Genomic DNA, 19,540 nt, shown 5'->3' on the forward strand with positions numbered 1-19,540 from the left:
CATAAGCTACTTGAAGCTACAATATAGATTTTCTTGATAATGCACTCAAAAAATCATTTTTTTAAACTGGTTTGAACTATTTAAAAGCTAACTATGTGATCTGAGCTACCTTTTTAGTCTATGGATTCAACTAGTTGTCTTTAACATAGGAACATATAGGCATTTTCACAAATTACTCTATTCTAATATTCATGGGAGAGGATTGAATCCTCTTCCAAGTGAATTTTTACCTCTTAACATTAGGTGAAGCAAAGTGAACCTGACTTTTAAGTGCTTAAATGACTTCAAGCATGTACCTGATCCTCATATACTGGACTATTTACTCAGTTCATCCCAAATATCAATACCAAACACTTGGTACCTATGGGTACTGATACTTGGTATTGACATTTGATATTACTTAACATCAAAACACTCTTAGTGCTTTGCTTGACCAAGGAGAAAGAACTTATCATTTTGAAGGATGAAGCACTAGTGGGGAACACAACCCAGCAACCACACAGTTTGCAACATAAATGCATTTATAGGGATGCCTTTCCATCCCACAGGCATAGTAGATTTGACCTAAGGGGATATACAAATGTAGGCTATGCGAAAATGCATTAATTTGAGTCTTGAGCTTTAAGCACACAAATAGTTCCAATTAAGTTAATGGGATTTCTCATGTTAACGGCAGGCTTATGTGTCTCCCTGAATCAAGGACTGAGTGTTTATACACACATGACTCATTCCAAAATGTGACTCACTGGAAAACTCACATACCAGTTGAGAGAAACTGATAATGAAAGGTATAGGTGCATGCAGAAAAACAAAATCAAGTATTAATATTTTCAGAAATATTAAATAGAAACAAAAGTTTAAGCATATTTACTTTGCATTGAAAAAATGTACTTCAAAGACAACCATTTTTTGGCTTTAAATGCCAAAGAAAAGAAAATACTGCTTGAAGAATAACTAAAGAGGCATCTCTGTAATTCAACATCCCTGTACTATCTGAATGTTATCATGTAATGTTTGAAAAACTCAGCACAATGTAATTGCAAAGCAAATCAGCTATAAAACATGTATTTTTCCTTTTTAAAAGTTGTGAAAGAGAGGGTGGACAAGTGGGTGGCAGAATTATGAAACTTACAGAAAATATATTATTTGTCATGAAATAAAGCAGAAGGAACAGAAATTAAAGTAGGGGAAAAATCAGGTGGTAACTGAGTAGGCAGAAGTCACCACTTTATTACTCCTCCAGTGCAAAGTTTTTTTATTTCACATATATATTCTCAGTAAAAATGCATTACTGAAAATGAAGTTATTATTGCATTAAGATGCTGTTGGCTTAATGAAGGATATAAGAGAAAATCCTACCTGAGTAGACAAAGCCATTCTACGGAGGTACTATAGGCAGCACTCAGACATCTATCTGAAGATGAGTGCTGGTTAAGAGTAGATAATCAAAAAGACCTTAAAGAACACTTATGCAAGATCATCTCTGGATCCATCAGTAACAAACTCCAAGCAGTTTGTCATATTTTATCTTAAATACTAAATGCAATATAAAAACAATGCACTAGAATAACTGACAACTGGATGAATTTCATCTCTTGACAGTTAAGTCAGTGTCTTACAGAAGCTGAAGACCTAACTGCAAAAGATCAGTCAAAGAGTAAAATGTGTAAAAGATTCTTCTACAGATATTATGAAAAAGAAAGAAAAGGATTACACATACACACACACACCTCTCATAAGAGATGCTGAATTCTCAATGAAGCCTGACCTGCATGAGATCCCACCAAATCCTCTCTCCCATTCCTACTCTCTCTTCATTCAAATAGCATGTGTAAACAGAATTTAAAATCATCTTCAATAGGAAGGCAAATGTTTTGGTATGGATAGAAGGAAAAACTACAACCTGCTGCTTCTTCCTGTCTTACATAATTTAAATAATGACTTCACTGCTATTATCTCAATAACAAGGAGTACCAGCAGATTTAGGACAGCTTTCTCCTTTTCTGTGCCTGCTCATCTGTACTGTTCTTTTTATCGGTGGTAGAGTCAACACAGTACGTAGAGGTCTACCCCAATACAAGTACACCTTCAGTTCATTTTCCAGACATATTCCTGGGTAGTTTAAGAGCTAATACTTAATTCTTTCTTCAGCCAGCTATCATATAGCATCTTAAAAGTTCTGTAAAATACAAATGAAGTCAATAACATGTCTTCACCTATAACTCCTATGCAACACTACTTCTTAGGAAGGACCTATGACTAAAGTAGTGATCTGATAAAATTACTGAGATTCCTTAAAAGAAACACCATTTTGGACACAGAGAAGGGCAGGGCAGTAAATATGCCAACACCTATAAGGAATCAACTATTAATAATTAAAAGAAAGATCAGCATAGGAACAAAAATTGTGACATTTTAATATGCGTTTTGTCTAAGGTTGACAGGCAATGCTGAGGATGCTTCTTTGCAGACTGTAATAGCCCATATTCCAGAGACACTGAGCAGAGCATACCAACAGAAATAATAACTAGTATTAATAGAAACTCCTCAATCTCAAATAACTACTGAAGAAAAAAAAAGAACTGAAGAGCCTCTTCTGAGATTTTCGTTCATGGCACTAAACTGAGACTTCTAATAAGTTTAGGAAGGACAAATGCAAAAAAGAACAGAAAATAGATGATCAAAAATGTCATTAATCATTCAACTCTTACATCCTTCTGAAAAACTAGAGAAAGCAATGTAAAAACAGGTGTGTACGTGGTCAAGTAACCCTCAACCCATATTCCTCAAGAACACAAACTCAACCAGAGCATGGTTGCTATAGCCCAGACTGCCTCCAATCTTAATCTCTTTAATGATCTCCTCTGCACTGACAAGCACCAGGTCCAGTAACACTTCAGCTCTGGTTGGTCTGTCCAATACCTGGCCCAGTAAGTTGTCCTCAACAGACTTCAGCAGTCTCCTGGATTACTTGCAGGAGCTAATTTTGCCCTATGAAATATGGCAGAATATTTACCATGAAGATTACTTGTATACTGCTCTCTCTTACCAAGAAGAAGAAAAAAGGAAACTGAGACTGCTGCTGCTAAGAAAGTACCTACTTATTCAGCTTCAAAAGAATCAAACAATATGATAAAGTGAAACTGTACATTTCCATTTATCTCCACTCCTTAATGGATCCTGGGAGAATTCACATAACTCTAATGGATTAGTAGGCTCCATTTTTTGTTTACGCCATAAGGACAAAAGTTCGCTTTATACAGTTCTCCTCACAACAGAAACAGATGAAAGACATACCCATATGGTTCTCACTTTTCTCGTGCACTTCCTATCAGATGTTAATCATCAGGCTTTACATATCTGCTAGTTCCGAGCTTAATTGTATTCTTATACTAATGGAGTAGACATGAAATCAATGATGATTTCAGGTATATACAGAAGGCATTTAAGAATTCTATCATTTTTTCCTCTAGCATTTGTATCTTTTGTGTAGGTAGAACTAACATCACTGTGTATTAAAATACACAACTGTACCTGCACTGGTATCTCCTAGCAAAACAGAGAGAGTTCTAGAAATATTACAGAGATACCTAACTCAGTAACATGCAAAAAATAAAAATAAAAATCAAATGCTAAAAAGTTCTAAAGTTATTTACTTGTTGCTTAAGATTATAAATCAGAAATGAGTACATTTTAAAGCTTGCTTTCTCCTTTCTTTATTAACTCACTTAATTTTCCCCTAGGGTAAACATCTACATATGACAGCAAAAAATAAATCTCCCACATATTCAGGCTCACTTTTTTTTTTTTCTTTTTACAAACCATCAAAACTACTTTTTGAAAGTGAATATGCTTTTAGAAACTAGAAGCTTAATGTAATTAAAGTTTACAGATCTCTCTCACAATATTGTCAATATCGTCATTGCTACATATTTTATTGCTCAAATGTGGCAAAATAAACAAATCATTACAGTTTCATAAACATTCCTGAATCCTTTGCATTAACACTGACCATCTACTGATGAGCAATTGGTTCTTGATTAAGTTGCCTCTACACCAAAGTCCAGTGCCTGTCATTGAGCACTCTGCCTAACCTCAAACTCTGATTTCACAACATCTTTTTGGGCCAACTTTCAAAGTTGAGCACCATGAGGACATCTCAGCTGCTGATCAGAACAGCACTAGATGTCTACCTTTATGCAACTGACTTGAAGGATTCAGCTGCAAATCACAAGTATTCATAAATGCTTATTTTAGAAGCCTATTTCAGACATTGCATAGTAGCTTAATCACTGCTCCAGAAGGCATGATGGAGCCCATTTTAGCCCCGTGCAAAAGAAACCTTGTCTGTCCACAGAGAATTTAGATAGTTAATGTTGAAACTCCTAAGGTAGTATTCAGCTGTATAAACATTCCTACTAGTAATACTATGATTAACTAGAAAGAAAATGAATTTTAAACAAACCAAGGAAGACCATGACGAAAATAACTTTTTGTTCTCTTGTGAGAGAGAAGTTTCAAAGCGCATTTTTGCTGGAATAACAGAATAATCTGAGGAGAGGAAAAGCCTGAGGGAAATGCAATTAGGAGTCCACTACAGATGTTTTCAAGGTCTCTAAGGGAAAGTCAGGGCTTGAAGGAACAATCTCTGATGACTGCTATCCTGGCAATAGCAAAGTTCATCAGTCTTGCTGATGATTTGTTTTTGTAATATTATGACAGAGAGAGTTGAAGTTAATACTGCAAAATCACCTTTCTGGATTAAAATTTCATAATCTCTCTCATGTTCTTTGTAAGTAATTGCAACTAAGAAGATCCCAAGTGAAGCTGAAAACTACATCTTAAAAATGCACACCATGTTGCACACTACTGCATACTCACAGGATAGCAGACACAAGAGTATGGAAGAAAAGTGTTCTGCTATGTAAACCTGGCAACAATGAGCACAATGGCTCAGGCAGCTCAGGAAAGGAAAAGAAAGAAAATGGCACAAATGAGTGTGGAAAAGAATGTTCACTTAAGCACTGACTAACACACACCCACCCACACACACACAAAGATACCTAATTAAAGTAAATATATTTCATATTGGCAAGATGATCTCATGATCAGTTCTAATAGAATCTTCATATTCTGAGTAGTCCTGCTTGGATTGTACATTTCTTTGGTATTTGGTTGAGTATAATGACAAATTATGTATGTGCTCAGTACTACAACGCATGACAGTCTCTGAACTAAAATACTCTTTGTGAAAAAAAAAACAAGGATCTGCTGTGGTTAATTTAATAAAACATAGCTGTCCAACAGGATTCTCAAGTAGATAAAATACTATAAATCATTTGCTGAACATCCAAAATTTACATACAGCTTTATTGCCATGAAGACAAACAAGCTCTTTGATCAGAAAAGCTTAAGTTATAATGACTTTATATGGAAAAAAAAAAAACTACAGCTGTGTCTGAGGTCCTTGTATAAAAGAGATTTAGCTAGGATGAAAGAATCCACAGCAGGGCAAGTGAAGTGGTTGGTAACATGGCAAGATTTACATACAAAAAAAAGCTTGCAAATGTTAGGATTACTTAGTAAGGGAAAGGAAAGTTTTAAGAAAAAACAAGCCTGCGCTATTGCAAGTTATGGAGAGTGTGCATCATTTTTGCTTTACTACTCTGTCCAAGTTTACCATAGAAGTATAAATGCAAGCATCATGTATTCAGGAAATAAAATGCCAACACATACAGTATGTTCTGCAAAATATAATAATACAGTGGTTATCAAGGTAAACAATGTGGCAGATTGGACCAAAAGGATTAGACACATTTAGGATTCACCAGTGCAAACTAACAGCATTCAGAAAGATACATTTGCCTCTAAGCTGTTTTCCTGCAGGTATCTGGTAGGCAAGGAATTTGTCCCACACATACATAATTGGAGAGACTGACTAAATGTTCCAGAAAACCATTACAGTGGAAATGAAGTAGTATTTTTTAATGCAGATTAGATGAACTGGTGGCTCGGCCAACACCTCCCCCTTGTTATACTTGAGTCCATGTAGTTTAAAATCATACTAAGTGTTGTCATATTTTGGCGTTTTATATTCTTAAATAAGTGCTGACTATCTCACAGGGTATGTCTGTGCAGCACACTGGAGGATTGTCTAGCAATACTTGTACCAGAAATCACAGCAGCAGGAAGCTGCAGGCTAATTTAGTTGGCTGGGAAGCATGCCATCAGGCAAATTATTCTATGTAGAGTTCCACTCGGTTGCAGTTAGACTCCCTCCAACACAGAAATCTTTATGATGCTGTTCTTAAGCACAGCGTAATTTACAGATACAGAAAATAACCCTACAGTAGTTCTTTAATAACTACAGAACATAGGTTAAAAGAAACGCCAAACAATTGTTTGAAGTTCCCTGTGCTGGGTAAACTACTTAAAAAAGAAGGGGCAAAAATTTGCATGAAATCAACGTGTTTTCCTCTACTTCTTTGTAATGTCAATCTCCTGTTTAGATAGAATTTAGAAGCCATTTTGAAAAGTACTTCATAGCATGGTATCAAACTTGAAAACAAACCATATATGCTTGGTATGGATGTCAGACTATAAATATCTAACGAAATAAATCACAGTAAAAACAGTTCTTCTCAGTGGGAAATACCACGGTGTACATTAGAAACTGGGACTAACAGATGGTTTTCTGTTGGGTGGTAGCTTTTAAAAACAATTTATAAAGTTATATAACCTTATCTTCAGAGAGTGGGTAGACTTTTGTAACAAGGGAATCTTAAAATGCAGAGTTTACATATCCTGCAAGGGATAGTTTTGTACTTTTGTTTCCTATTGACATAAGACTTAGCACTAGCTTGTAAAATTAAATTTGTAATTGAACTAGAGGTAAGAGCTAAGGATCAACCATTCAAAATTCCTGTAATGTCATAATTCAGCAATATAAAAATTATCTATGCTATAAAAGAGGAATTAAGTAGAAGTATTCCAAACATTAGCTCTTCTCTTTTTCTAACATAAATACAAATGACAAAAATAAACACCACTGAGGTGTGTTATCAGATTTTTCCTATATGAAATAATTTATAATATACCTGATTCTCACCGTGGAATCTCAACAAATCAGGCCTGATCATTTTACTACTCAGTAGCAGAAAAGTTAAGCTAATTATTCTTGAATGTGTTTTTAATATATCCACATCAGTCAGACGTTGTATATACTTCTAGGCTGCTCATCCTCCTCATGTGGAATTTTGTTTCGCTCTCCCAGTCATGCCTATATGCAGCTTTGTAATACGATCAAAGGATACCACTTTTGATCTAAGAGAGTAACCATTTTATTCCAAAATATTTGATCACTCTCTTCCACTATAATATTTCAGCCCAGACAATATTTAAAAGTTGCATAAAAGAATCAATATTATCAAATGCTGGAATAACGTAAATTGTTTGTCTCATTATTTTCAACAAATTCCAGTAATCAATTTGCAAAATAAAAAATATTCAGTTCTTATTTTTTGTCCATGTGCTTCTTAGAAAAATTCATTTTTCTTTGCATTAGATAAAATAAATAACTGACCATGTATAAATTTTATTCACCTCTCATATTTTCATTCTTAACAATCTTCTTTCCATAACACAATTCTATCATTTCAAATCTCCACTTAAACATAAACAAATAAATCTTATTGCCTTTACACACCTTCACTTTGATTTTCTGACATGAGAATTAAAAGTGAATCTTCACTTTGAATACATACCATCACTGTTTTCAACAATGTTAATATGACATATTTTTAAATATATTTTTCTCATTCTCTCTTGAAGTACGTAAGTATTAACTGCCCATTTTAGAAGACAGAATTAAGGAGAAATTGACACTTATATTGTGATGAAATCCAAATCTTTTTTCCTGAGACTATATAGAACCTTTCTCCATGCTTAAATATAAATCACTTCTGCCAGTCTTTATTATCTGTTATACAACCACATGAAATTTAATCAGATATACTGCTACCTCTTCTGAAAAATCCCTCTATAGTGCAGTCCCAATAATTCTATATGACTTTAGTACTTCAGTTTTATTCTGTAAGCAAAAAAAAAAAAAATGAGGGCATCTGATAACACAAGTTTCTCAGTATTTACTCAAGGTAATTAAGAAGAACACCAGAAAAACACTTCCTGGAACTATACCTCCTTTAATCTAAACTCACAATCCAAATACAGCAAGATACTGCATTTGCACTTGGAAATCTGTAACATAGGCTATGTATTCTGCTTCTGAACACGATGGCATAACTGTAAAAGCAAACACTGCAAGTAAATACCGTCTACAAGATTGAAAGGACTGATGTGAAGAAAATATTTCCATTTGGAGTTTCATTTTTATTAAGCGTATCTAGGAGAATTTTATTATTTTAAATTTTAAATTTATTTTAGTTCCAAATTTTTTTCCTCAACTCCAAATATGAGGAACATTTGTTTATTCTCTTACTGTAAAGAACACGCTACTTTTGAAATGCATTCTTAATTGAAAATTATAAATACGCAATAACCTTCTGAACAGAGAACAAGATAAACCTCTTTTAAGAGTCAATTCTAAAAAAAAAAAGTTCATTAAATTAACGCGTCAAATTTATGAAAGGAAAAGACTGGGATGTATTGTATCTAATATGTACACTTTGAATATATAGGCATACATATATATACATACACACATAGAATAGTGTAGACATTATTAAGACTCTGTTTTGCAAACACAAATAAAAAAATAACGTAGCATTCAGTAGGAACTTTTCTTACATGGACACACACAAAAACACCATTCTCTCTCCTTTCTGAATGTTTATAAATTAAGAAACACGAGAAAGTACACTGTAATAAATATAGCATACTTCTGTTTTCAGTATTATGCTTAGAAAAATATGTTCTCGCACAAATACTTACACCTCAAACTCGACAAGAAATGAGTAGTTATGTTAGTTAGTACTCTCCAAGAGCAGAGGAATCTAAATTAAAACAATTTACTAGCAGAAGCTCTGTAAGATTCCTCACAACATAGACTTAAACATTCTACCGTTCATTTTCCTGGCACTTTATTCTTCTGGATCTTTTGTTTGCAAGCTATACCCATTTAAATTTTCTTACTTGCTCTTGAATTCACACAGATCCTTTGAATAGACGCTTGACATGTAACCCCTATGTAATAAAGCATCTCTAAATTTAGCCTTGAGATTTTAGTTTGTACCTTGAATGTATGCCATGATGTTCAATAAATTTTCCACTTACAAGAATTACAGACATTTTAAAGTAATTTATACTATAAACTGTTTTTAAAATGTATGATTTTAAGATAGAAATAAAAAAAAGTTGAAACTCTTGTATAACACAGCTGCTTTTGTTCTTGAAATTACTGAGCCAGACTGCCATCTATTGGAAAGTAAATACTTCTAAAATTATATATTTTTTTGAAAACTGAAAGTACTATATGCTATTGTAAAAAACTGATTTGCAAGCAATCATAGTTAAGACAGCTTAATTTTAAAATGATATGAAATATTTTACATGAGAGCACATCATACATGCATTGAAACAAAGCCAAATTTGCAATATCAAGCATAGAAAATCATGAAGTTTCTGGTGTAGCTTTAACTTTCTGTAGTTCATTAATTGTAACGAGCTCTTCAAATAAATCATCAAGTTAATTTATTCACATCAGAATTTGTACTACTCAAAAAACAAGCATTCAAAGTTTTTACCTTCTATTCTCATTCAGGAAGCTAACAGTCCACACACTGTTCTAGAATCCCAAATTTTATCCAGTTTCCCTTCCAACTTCTGGAGTGGAATTTTGCAATGAGGGGATTTTTATTTATCTCATCTATTCTTATTTAAATCTGTACCATAGCATTTAGTCTTATTCTCCTTACTTTCACTTATTGCTCCATTGTATCCTCTTCCTCCCAATTTCAAGTAACCCCATTTGCAAATTCCTGCCCTTCAATTTCCCAATGTTCTGAGGAAAGTTAAGTCAACAGAAAAATGACAAAACCAAAATTTTTCTCTAGGAAGCTCCTTTTCAGTTTCACCTGACATCAGAGATGTGCAAACTCTATTTAAGATTCTGTAAACCCATTCACCTGTTGTTTTGTTAAATACCTTATGTCACAAGTCAGACATCAGGTCAACAGAAACATAGAGTAATAAAACACATAGTGCGAAACACCATGCAAAATTTGTTGAAAACATCGTCCTGAAGTCCTAAGTCCTCTACTCCAAAAGAAAAACTTGCAGAGCGGCTGGATGACTAATCATCCAACTACTTAGCAAATGGACAATTGGATTTAATTCTGTTCTTAACCTAAAGAAGTTCTAACTCACAACATCTTCAAAAGAAAATGCAGCATTCTGTAGATGTTGTATCAGTGAGCAAAAAACAGTGCAAGACATCTAAGGTCAAAAAAGGAAAAGAATTTACTAGTGGATAGACAGTCCTAAGCCACTCAGGATTGCACCAGTATTTTTCCAGTGGCTGTAAAATACACAAAGAATCCTGGAGGGAATCACGTGGGAGACTACAAGTGTGACATTAAAACTCATCCTTATGCCATAGAGAGAACTGAACTGCACCTTTCCGCTTTCCAGATGAAACTTTTTATGGTCTATTCACTGCATTAGAAACTGGACAGCATTACTACGACTACTACGCAAAAAAAACAAAACAAAACAAAACAAAACAAAGCAACAAAAAAAAAACAGTTCTGCTCTTTGAAATATCAGAGGTTGGCACTGATTCAGGACAGAATTCCAAACTATGAATACTAGATAGACAAGCATACCTTTCTTCAGTTCTGAATCAATCTAAATCTTCAGTGCCACAGAAGATTTAGCCCTCTTCAAAATAATCAGTTGCTTATAAAAGCTACCAAACTCACTCTGCTTCCTGACACTTTCTCCTTACTGTACCCATGCCAGGCTAGCCCCAGCAGGTGCTTCCTTGATCCAGGTGATCAGATCTTGACCCACAATCCCTCCTATTTCTCCAGAGAATAGCATGATGCAAAGGCAAGGAGAAAAATCTCTCCTAGCAGTCAATTCCTTTGAAGAATCTCCCAAAGGTCACAAAGTCTTATGGCTTAGATTTTGGAAAGAGTTCAGAATACTGGACTATAGAAGTTCAAAAGTATGCATCAGTCATCATCTCTAGAACCAACATCTGTCCAGGAAATATCACCTGAAATATTACCAATGGAGACCTGACTTCTGCACTTGCTCAGACCCAGCATTGCCACAATCAGCAACACATGTTAGAGGAAGAGATGCTGATTCCAATCTGAAGAAAGTGCTCATTTGTAGAGGCTCACGTGGTGCAGTTCTCACACATGCGCTGGAACTGGTAACAGGGAAGGACAACACACTTGGTCCTACAGGTAGGAGGAGTCTATACTCCAGTGTTACCACGCTGCTGTGCTGCCACTGCTTCCAAAGGGTCCTGGCATATGCAGCAGCAATGCGTGTGAGCTAAATAGATGCAAATCATAGAATGGGTCGCAAAGGACCTTTTAAGATCATCTAGTTCCAACCCCCCTGCTATAGGCAGGGACACCTCTCTCTAGACCAGGTTGTTCAAAGCCTCACCCTGCCTGGCCTCGAATACCTCCAGGGAGGGGTCATTCACAATCTCCCTTGGCAACCTACAGCAGTGTCTCATCACCCTCACAGTAAAGAATTTCTTCCTAATATCTAGTCTAAATCTACCTCTTCCAGTTTAAAGTCCCCTCGTTCTGTTGCTATATGCCCTTATATAAAGTACCTTTCCAGCTTTCCTGTGGGCCCCCCTCAGGTACTGGCAGGCTGCTATTATAATGGGCCCCCTACAGCCTTCTCTTCTCCAGGCTGAAGAGCCCCAGCTCTCTCAGCCTCCTCCTGCAGGGGAGGTGCTCCAACCCTCTGATCATCTTTGTGGCCCATCTCTGGACTCAATCCAACAGCTCAATGTCCTTTTTGTGCTGGCGGCCCTAGAACTGGATGCAGTACTCCAGCTGGGATCTCATGAGAATGGAGTAGAGGGGCAGAATCATCTCCCTCATCCTGCCATTCACACTTGCCTTGATGCAATCCAGGGTACGGTTGGCCTTCTGCGCTGCAAGCTCACGTTGCTGGCTCATGTTGAGTCTTTCATCAACTGAAATTCCTAAATCCTTCTCCTACAGTCCCAAATCTTTCTCCTACACCTCCAAATCCTTCTCCTGCACCCCCAAATACTTTTCCCAATATAGATAATAGGGGAGATTTCCCAGAAGTTCAAGTAATGCAATTTGCAAGATCCTGCCCTTCAATTTCCCTATTCAATTTTCCTATGTTCTCTCTATTATCTCCTAATAGAGACAACAGAGGAGAATCCACTTACTCTATTGAGGTTATTTACGGAAGCTTCTCAGCAAGAAGAAAACTCAAGACAGAAAAAAAGTTGTAAGAATCTCTCTCATATTTATCCTGAAATCCATTTCTGCCTTTCTGTATTTCTTTCCACCTATCTCTTTCTCTCTGTATATCCATGTTCTTATACATAAATACTCATTTAGGTTTCTTCAGTCATCATCATTCACTCTTCTAACACCTTGTCTATGCCTGGATGGCTCCTTACTGAGCCTATGGGTCTTCACCTCAACCATACACTCTACAAGGCATCTACACACCAAGGGAAAGCAGCACCTCACCCAAAATAAAAGACCATATTTCAAAACTGGGAAGAACTTACTTTTTGGCTACTAGGAAGACAGACAGAAATGGAACAGACTTAGTAACCCTAAAATAGTTTTTATAATGAAACAGATCTTTTAGATAAACCGCAATATGTCATATCGCAGTACAGTTCCTTCCATGAATAGTCCTGTGTAGTTATGTCCACCCAAGGGAAAAACACTCTCTGCTCTAAGTAGTGACTTGATAAAAGTGTGTATCATCACCTTGATTCTAGTTTTCATTGAAAGAAAAGCTTGTTACACCAGTGGGAAAGAGCCATGACATGCTTTAGCCAGTTCCCATTTTCGAAAATTTGTCTTCATGTCTGGTTCAATAAACGATCAGATGAAATGTCAGCAAATGTATTTCCCTCATTTACCTGCTGTTGGTAAATTACAGATTTACTGGTTGAATATTCACATTCTGTTTCATTTAGGGCTGTAAAAATTTCAGTTTGAATAGACAGAATTATATGGGTTACATTTTCTGCAAAACAGCAACAGAGCAGATTTAAATATCAGTTAGCATCTAAATACAGTGAGACACTTGAAAGACATACAGAAATGCTTAAATGACTCCAGTACCTTGTTTAAACTGACTTCAATATGGATTATGTATCTAATTGCTTAAACATAAAAGGGCTTTACAAAAGTAACTACTGCATTTTGGGGCAGCTAATCATTCCTGTAAACCTAATTCTGTCTCTATATATGGTAAGGAATTCTCTAGCACATAAAATGTCTTAACTTGCTATGCTTCTTGCCACACATTAGAGCATAATTATTCTTAATTTATGAAAAAAGAAAATGAAATTTGGCATTTAACATTTTACCTCTGTTGTGTGTATTATTTCATGAGCAATCCTTTCTATTTTACTTACCGAGGAACAGAATTAAATTAAAAGGAAAAAAAAAATGCCTTTTTACCCTGCAATGAAAAAATGAATGCTACAGCACTTTATTTACAGGAATAGTATTAATGAAGTTGAAAATATAACTGTAGGTAGAAATCATTGAAGTATCACAACCACAACAATTTTCAGTATTAGACACTCAGTCTTTAATATCATTAACTGCTGGGAAAGCTGCATAGTAATAAAATTTGTAGGAATTGTAACTGAAGATGTTTAGCTTCTTATTTTGAGGGGTAATTCTGACCAAATTCTGCAAGCATTTAGTCTCAGATATAGTTCTGAGTATAATGATTTTAATGCATTTCTCACAAAAACCCTCTTTGCACTCCCCAAGCTCAAAAGTAAAACTAGCCTGAGCTTTTGGTCACATTTGTAGTGCCATCAAAAGCTATTCTTAGTTCTAGGAGGCAATATCTTTATAAAACTAGGGGAACACTAAATTCTAAATCTGTAATGAGCACGTTATATCCTTTTTTTACTGTTATATTATTAGACGTATCATACTCTTGCACTATTTCTTTCTTGAATGTAATGTAAATAAAGCAAACATAGAATCCTAAAATCATCTAGGTTGGAAAAGACCTTTGAGATCATCAAGTCCAACTATGAACATGACCTAGCAAGTCCCATCACTAAACCAAGTCCCTTAGTGCTACATCCACACTTCTCTTAAATACTTCTGGGAAGGGGACTCTAGCAATTCACTGGGCAGCTCATTCCAATGCCAAACCACCCTCTCCATGAAGAAATTCATCCTAATACCCAAACTAAGCCCACTCTGGCACTATTTAAGATCATTACGTCTTTCACTTTTTTTCCTATAAGCCCCGTAGAAGGAGATCAAACTGATTGCAGATATTGTCCTGATGGCCCTAAATGGTAGGAGAAAGCTATCACTGGGCAGCAATTCCCTTGAATTTGGATCCATGGGTACAAAATAGAACAACTATTACTGAATATATTGTCTTCGTATCTCATCTTACTTACTACATTAAGCTTGGTTTGGATTCCACTGGTCATAAGTTCTTCCTCTGATATTTTACTAAAATTGTCCAGATAATGGTCTGATATTGTATGAGACAGATCTTCAAAAGAGTATTCCTTTTCTTGGCACAATTTGATTTCATCTAAGAGCTTTGATAATTCTCCAGTCACAGCTTCACCTTTAAAAACAGACACACCGTTAGTCAATACTTAGAATATCAGAGGTCATTTATGATTAAAAAGGGAATGCAGGTTATGTACATTTTTACTTAGTATTTCTTACATTCCATGCCTTAACATCTAAACAGTGATCTTCACACACAATTCTACCCTCAGAAATAATGGCATCTCAATCCAGGAGGGGAATCACTCGAGGTAATCTACTTATTTTTCCATTCCTTTATAATTTGTATTTAGTTAGGATGTAGTACAACATGTACTTACCCTTTCTCTGTTTTCCAGCACTGAATAGTAGCTAAAACCAGCAACTATCCAAGAATATAAGATTAATCTAGAAAAGGAAAGTTTCTACAAATATACTAAATTACTGCTCCACATACTGCATGGGATTCATGTTTGCTGCTCTGAACAAGTAAGACATTACGAAGTCGCCATAAACTCCAAGTTGATTGGAACTAAGTTTCTGAGAATAAACATCTGTCCCAACAAAAAAGCTATGTTTTATATACAATCCTTGGTCTCTTTCTCAGAATCCATTTTTTTTTGAATCATAGAAGGATATGCTGGGCAAAATCCACAACTTTGAAACATTCTTCCCTTAAAGCAGCCTATCAATAATCCACGTTTAGTGTATTATTTATTGTATTTCGTGATTTCTCCTTCATTTATCAGACATCTTCAGTTAAGCAATTTACCAAAAGAGTAAGACAATGGGCTTTTAATATATATACTGAGGGCCTCTACTTGAATGATAAGAAGTAGTAGTAAGTATTAGCATCACACTAAGCATTATTTTTTTCCACAAATAGCTCACTGGCAGCAGCAAGATCTCCATGAAGTAAAAAACTACTTGTTAGGAACAACTGTGTTGGGTTTGGATAATCTACTGCATATGTGTTATACAGTTACCTTTAATAATAACAGTGAACAAGTGAATGAAAGCCAAGTTTATTCTTGAAGCAAGTAAGAGACTTTTTCTCTTGACTAGGTTCCAAGAGTCATACTGTTGGAAACTACAGTCCTCCTACTCAATAAAATACAGAGATAACTTCATTTTACTCTATACTTTGAAAAAAAACCAAACACGTAACTAAAGAAGCCCCAGGTAAGATTCTTTCTGTTTGGTCTAGAGCTCTTTTTGTGCCATTCTTCGTAGCTGTATTTTTTTCCATCATTTTTTATGCTAGGTAGACATAAAAGACACAATTTATTATGAAATATTTTTAAATTACAACTATGACTGCAATTTTTAGATCCAAAAACATAAGCTGTTAATTAAAAGCATTTAATTGCCTTTCAATAGTTAAGTATAAGAAACGTTTTAATAAAAACTGTTGTTACATTTTGTCAATGGTAAGTCTGCATAAAACTTGTAAATGAATCAAAGTTGTAATTAGGTCTATTTATATTTAGCTTTCTAATCAGAACAAGTGAAAATTGGAAGTAAAAGACTTGAATATTAAGAACTATTTTAAAAACATCCTGGAGTACTATAATAAAAACACAGGACTACTGTTTCCTACAGATTTATGTTCATATACCTCAGTCCTCTCTGTGCAAAAATCTCATGTTCTTCCACATATGTCCTGCAGTATTTCTTACTGGGCAAGAATTAGTTGTGCGTGGTAAGACAGGAACTGCAGATTTGCAAATCTGACCTGTCTGTAAGTGTATGCTAACTGGCTATCTGATTGCTGCCAGAAAGAAATATAAAAGATGAATTTTGCTTAGCTTAACTTTCTTTCAGTGCAGGTCTAAGTACCTTCTCTCTCCTCTATCTAGCAATCTATTTTTATGAAAGTCACAATAAGGTAATTGATGCAGCTATCCACCTTTCAAATTTGGTTTAAATTATTTGAAATTAGATTATTAGAAAATGACAGACAGATGGGAAGTACAATCACATACAATTTCTTCCTTTAGAATCAGATTACTCAACAGACAAGAAAAAGCAAACTAGCGTGTTTTACAGAATTTACATCTTGAAAGTAGAAGAACAATGTATTTTAAAAATATTTACCACCTAAATTAATGACAGATGTTTCTACGGCACAGGGAAGCTGACTTCATGAGTGATTTTACTAAACTCAAAGGAACTATTTATATTCATATTTTACATGGCTGTCAAGCACCCAATGGGATACATGACTAGAACTACAGTATTTGTTTACTGTCACCATGAAGATTGTAATCTGGCTTGCAGCAGTAAGCTTAATTTTCTCATGAATTACACTCTCCTAGTAAAGGAGTAAAAGAGACTCAAAAAAACCCAAAGAAGACAGGCAGGGTTATTTGCCAGCAGTTAATTATGTGTACTTTGGATGACTATAGAAACCAGAAATCAAGTTTGTTTCCAGAATTAGGATGGTTTTCATGAAGAGCAGGATTACAACACGCTCGAGAAATGTCCTTATGACACTGTGGTGCATGAAAGTGTAAGTAAGAACAAAAGATGAAACCATGTACAGTGATAGTCATGGTACATGAAAGGTACATTGGAAGATTTATCTGCAGGAAGAATGGGAGAGCAATACACAAATGATCCTTTAAAGAGTCATCCAAATGTAACACAATTGGAGAAGGTACTCACTGGCTGAGACAAAATAAATTCTCTTTAACTTGAACATCCACAGAGTATTTTTGCATATTTATTAATCTTCTGTTTTACTTACCAAATGCATTATGTTATAGAAATTAAAAATATTTAAGATCAAACAATATAATAGATTGTAACCAATCTACAACTTGTCATTGTTGAGAATCATTTTTTACTTTCTTTTATGGTATACGTTACAGTGTATGCAGTCAAGCTAGGTAGTTCATGATGGAAAAAAATCTTCTCAATATCAGTCTCTCCTTATCTCTCTTTTTCATTTCATATGTTCATACAAAAGTGTTAGCAATATAATTTTACTATTAAAGACAATTCAATATAGCTTCTGTATTCACAGAGTACATGTATTTACTTTTAGCCTTTGGAGATGGAGGAACTTCTGGGGACAGAATGCAAGACTGATGTTCTGCGCCTTCCAGTGGGCGTTCCTCTGAAACACTTGCATTTCCTGTTTCCATATATTCTGCAATTTAAAGATATAAATACATATAAACTCCTGAATGAACAAGGTTGATTCTAATCAAAAGTATATTTCCTACTCCCTTTTTTTTATGAAACCTTTTCCAGTTTTGCATATTAAAACCTGGTAAATATTCATAAACATTGCTGCAAGGCAATCATTTATTGAAAATATTATAAAATATTATAATGGCCAGTTACCTCCTCTAATCTCCTGAAGCTGTTACAGAAATCTAATTGCAAGAGTAATGAGTTGTAAGTATCACCCTGTTTTTCCTGTCTCCTTGAAATAATCCATATTGCTTTTGAAATATCCATATTACTTTTCCATTATATTATTACTGCTGAAAGAGTTTTCTTTTGTTTTAAATTTGATAAGAATTTTTAGTCATAGAATCATAGAATGGCTTAGGTTGTAGAAGACCTTAAAGATCGTTTAGTTCCGTCCCACTGCAGTGGGCAGGTTTGCCACAAACCAGATCAGTCTGCCCAGGGTGCCATCAAACCTGCCCTTGAATGCCACCAAAGATGGGGCATCCATAACCTCTCTGAGCAACCTGTCTCAGCCCCTCACAATCCTCTGAGTGAAAAATTTATTTCTAACACCTAACCTAAATCTGTCCTCTTTTAGTTCAAAGCCTTCCCTGTTGTCCTACCACTACCAGTGTTAAAAAAATTGGTTCCCCCCTGCATGTAAGCTCCCTTCAAGTACTGGAAGGCCATAATGAGGTCTCTCCAGAACCTTCTCTTCTCCAAGCTAAACAAGCCCAACTCCCTCAACCTTTCTTCAAAGGTGAGGCACTCCAGCCCTCTGGTCATCTTTCTGGCCCTCCTCTGGACCTGATCCAACAGCTCTGCATTCTTCTTGTGCTGGGTGACCCAAGCTTGTACACAGTACTCCAGATGGGGCCTCACAAGGGCAGTGTAGAGGGGGACAATCACCTCCCTCTCACTGGTGGCCACCCCTCTTTTGATGCAGCCCAGGATACAGTTGATCTTCCGGGCTCCAGTCAAGATATTCAAGTTAACAGTAAGTATAAATGTTGATACTGAGAACATAAAATATTCTGCTTGCAGTACAGAGACCGAGTACTTGAGAAAAAAGGCACTCTCAAAAACTTAGATTTAATTAGTAGTCTAAAAAACTCTGTTCTAAAATTTTCCTCTCTTTTATTTTTAAAATTTGCTTTGTCCCACCTTCATGAGCATATTAATAAAAACAGACATATGTGAAATGATGAATGAGATAAACTTCAATTTCACTAGTATTAATTTGTGTAAATATACATTTTTTTCAGGTGGATTAGTACACAGCCCAGCTCAATGAAACTCCAAGACTTCAATGAATGTTACTGCAAAATAAATATTAAATAATTAATCAGAAATTAATTTATGCAATAGAGTTGTTTTTGTTTTTTTTTTTTCCAGCAGAATGACTGGTTCCCAGTTCAGAGAGTTATTCTGCATCTTCACTTTGTTGATTTCCTGAAGTTTCTTAACCAGATAGTAACCACAACAGTACATGTGGCAACATACAACAGTGAACTACAATAGCCACTTTCATTAATATCACAATGGATGAGTTAAGTGTTTCTGGAAACTGAAAACCTCTCTGATTTAATTTCTGCAGTCTACAAGGTACT

General features: G+C 35.3%; 1 protein-coding gene across 2 annotated transcripts in view; it reads right to left on the reverse strand.

Annotated features, from left to right (window-relative positions):
• The window catches only part of ANKS1B (ankyrin repeat and sterile alpha motif domain containing 1B), a 433,433-nt gene that overhangs the window by 335,270 nt on the left and 78,623 nt on the right, over nt 1-19,540 (reverse strand). For both annotated transcript variants that reach the window (XM_021408341.1, XM_021408420.1), the window contains exons 7-8: nt 17,791-17,901; nt 14,648-14,823 (exon numbers count right to left, since the gene is read on the reverse strand). In XM_021408341.1, coding sequence (XP_021264016.1) covers nt 14,648-14,823; nt 17,791-17,901 — 287 coding nt within the window. The remainder of the gene's footprint in view (nt 1-14,647; nt 14,824-17,790; nt 17,902-19,540) is intronic.

This window comes from Numida meleagris, chromosome 1 (genome assembly GCF_002078875.1).
Source record: "Numida meleagris isolate 19003 breed g44 Domestic line chromosome 1, NumMel1.0, whole genome shotgun sequence".
Classification (NCBI taxonomy): Eukaryota; Metazoa; Chordata; class Aves; order Galliformes; family Numididae; genus Numida; species Numida meleagris.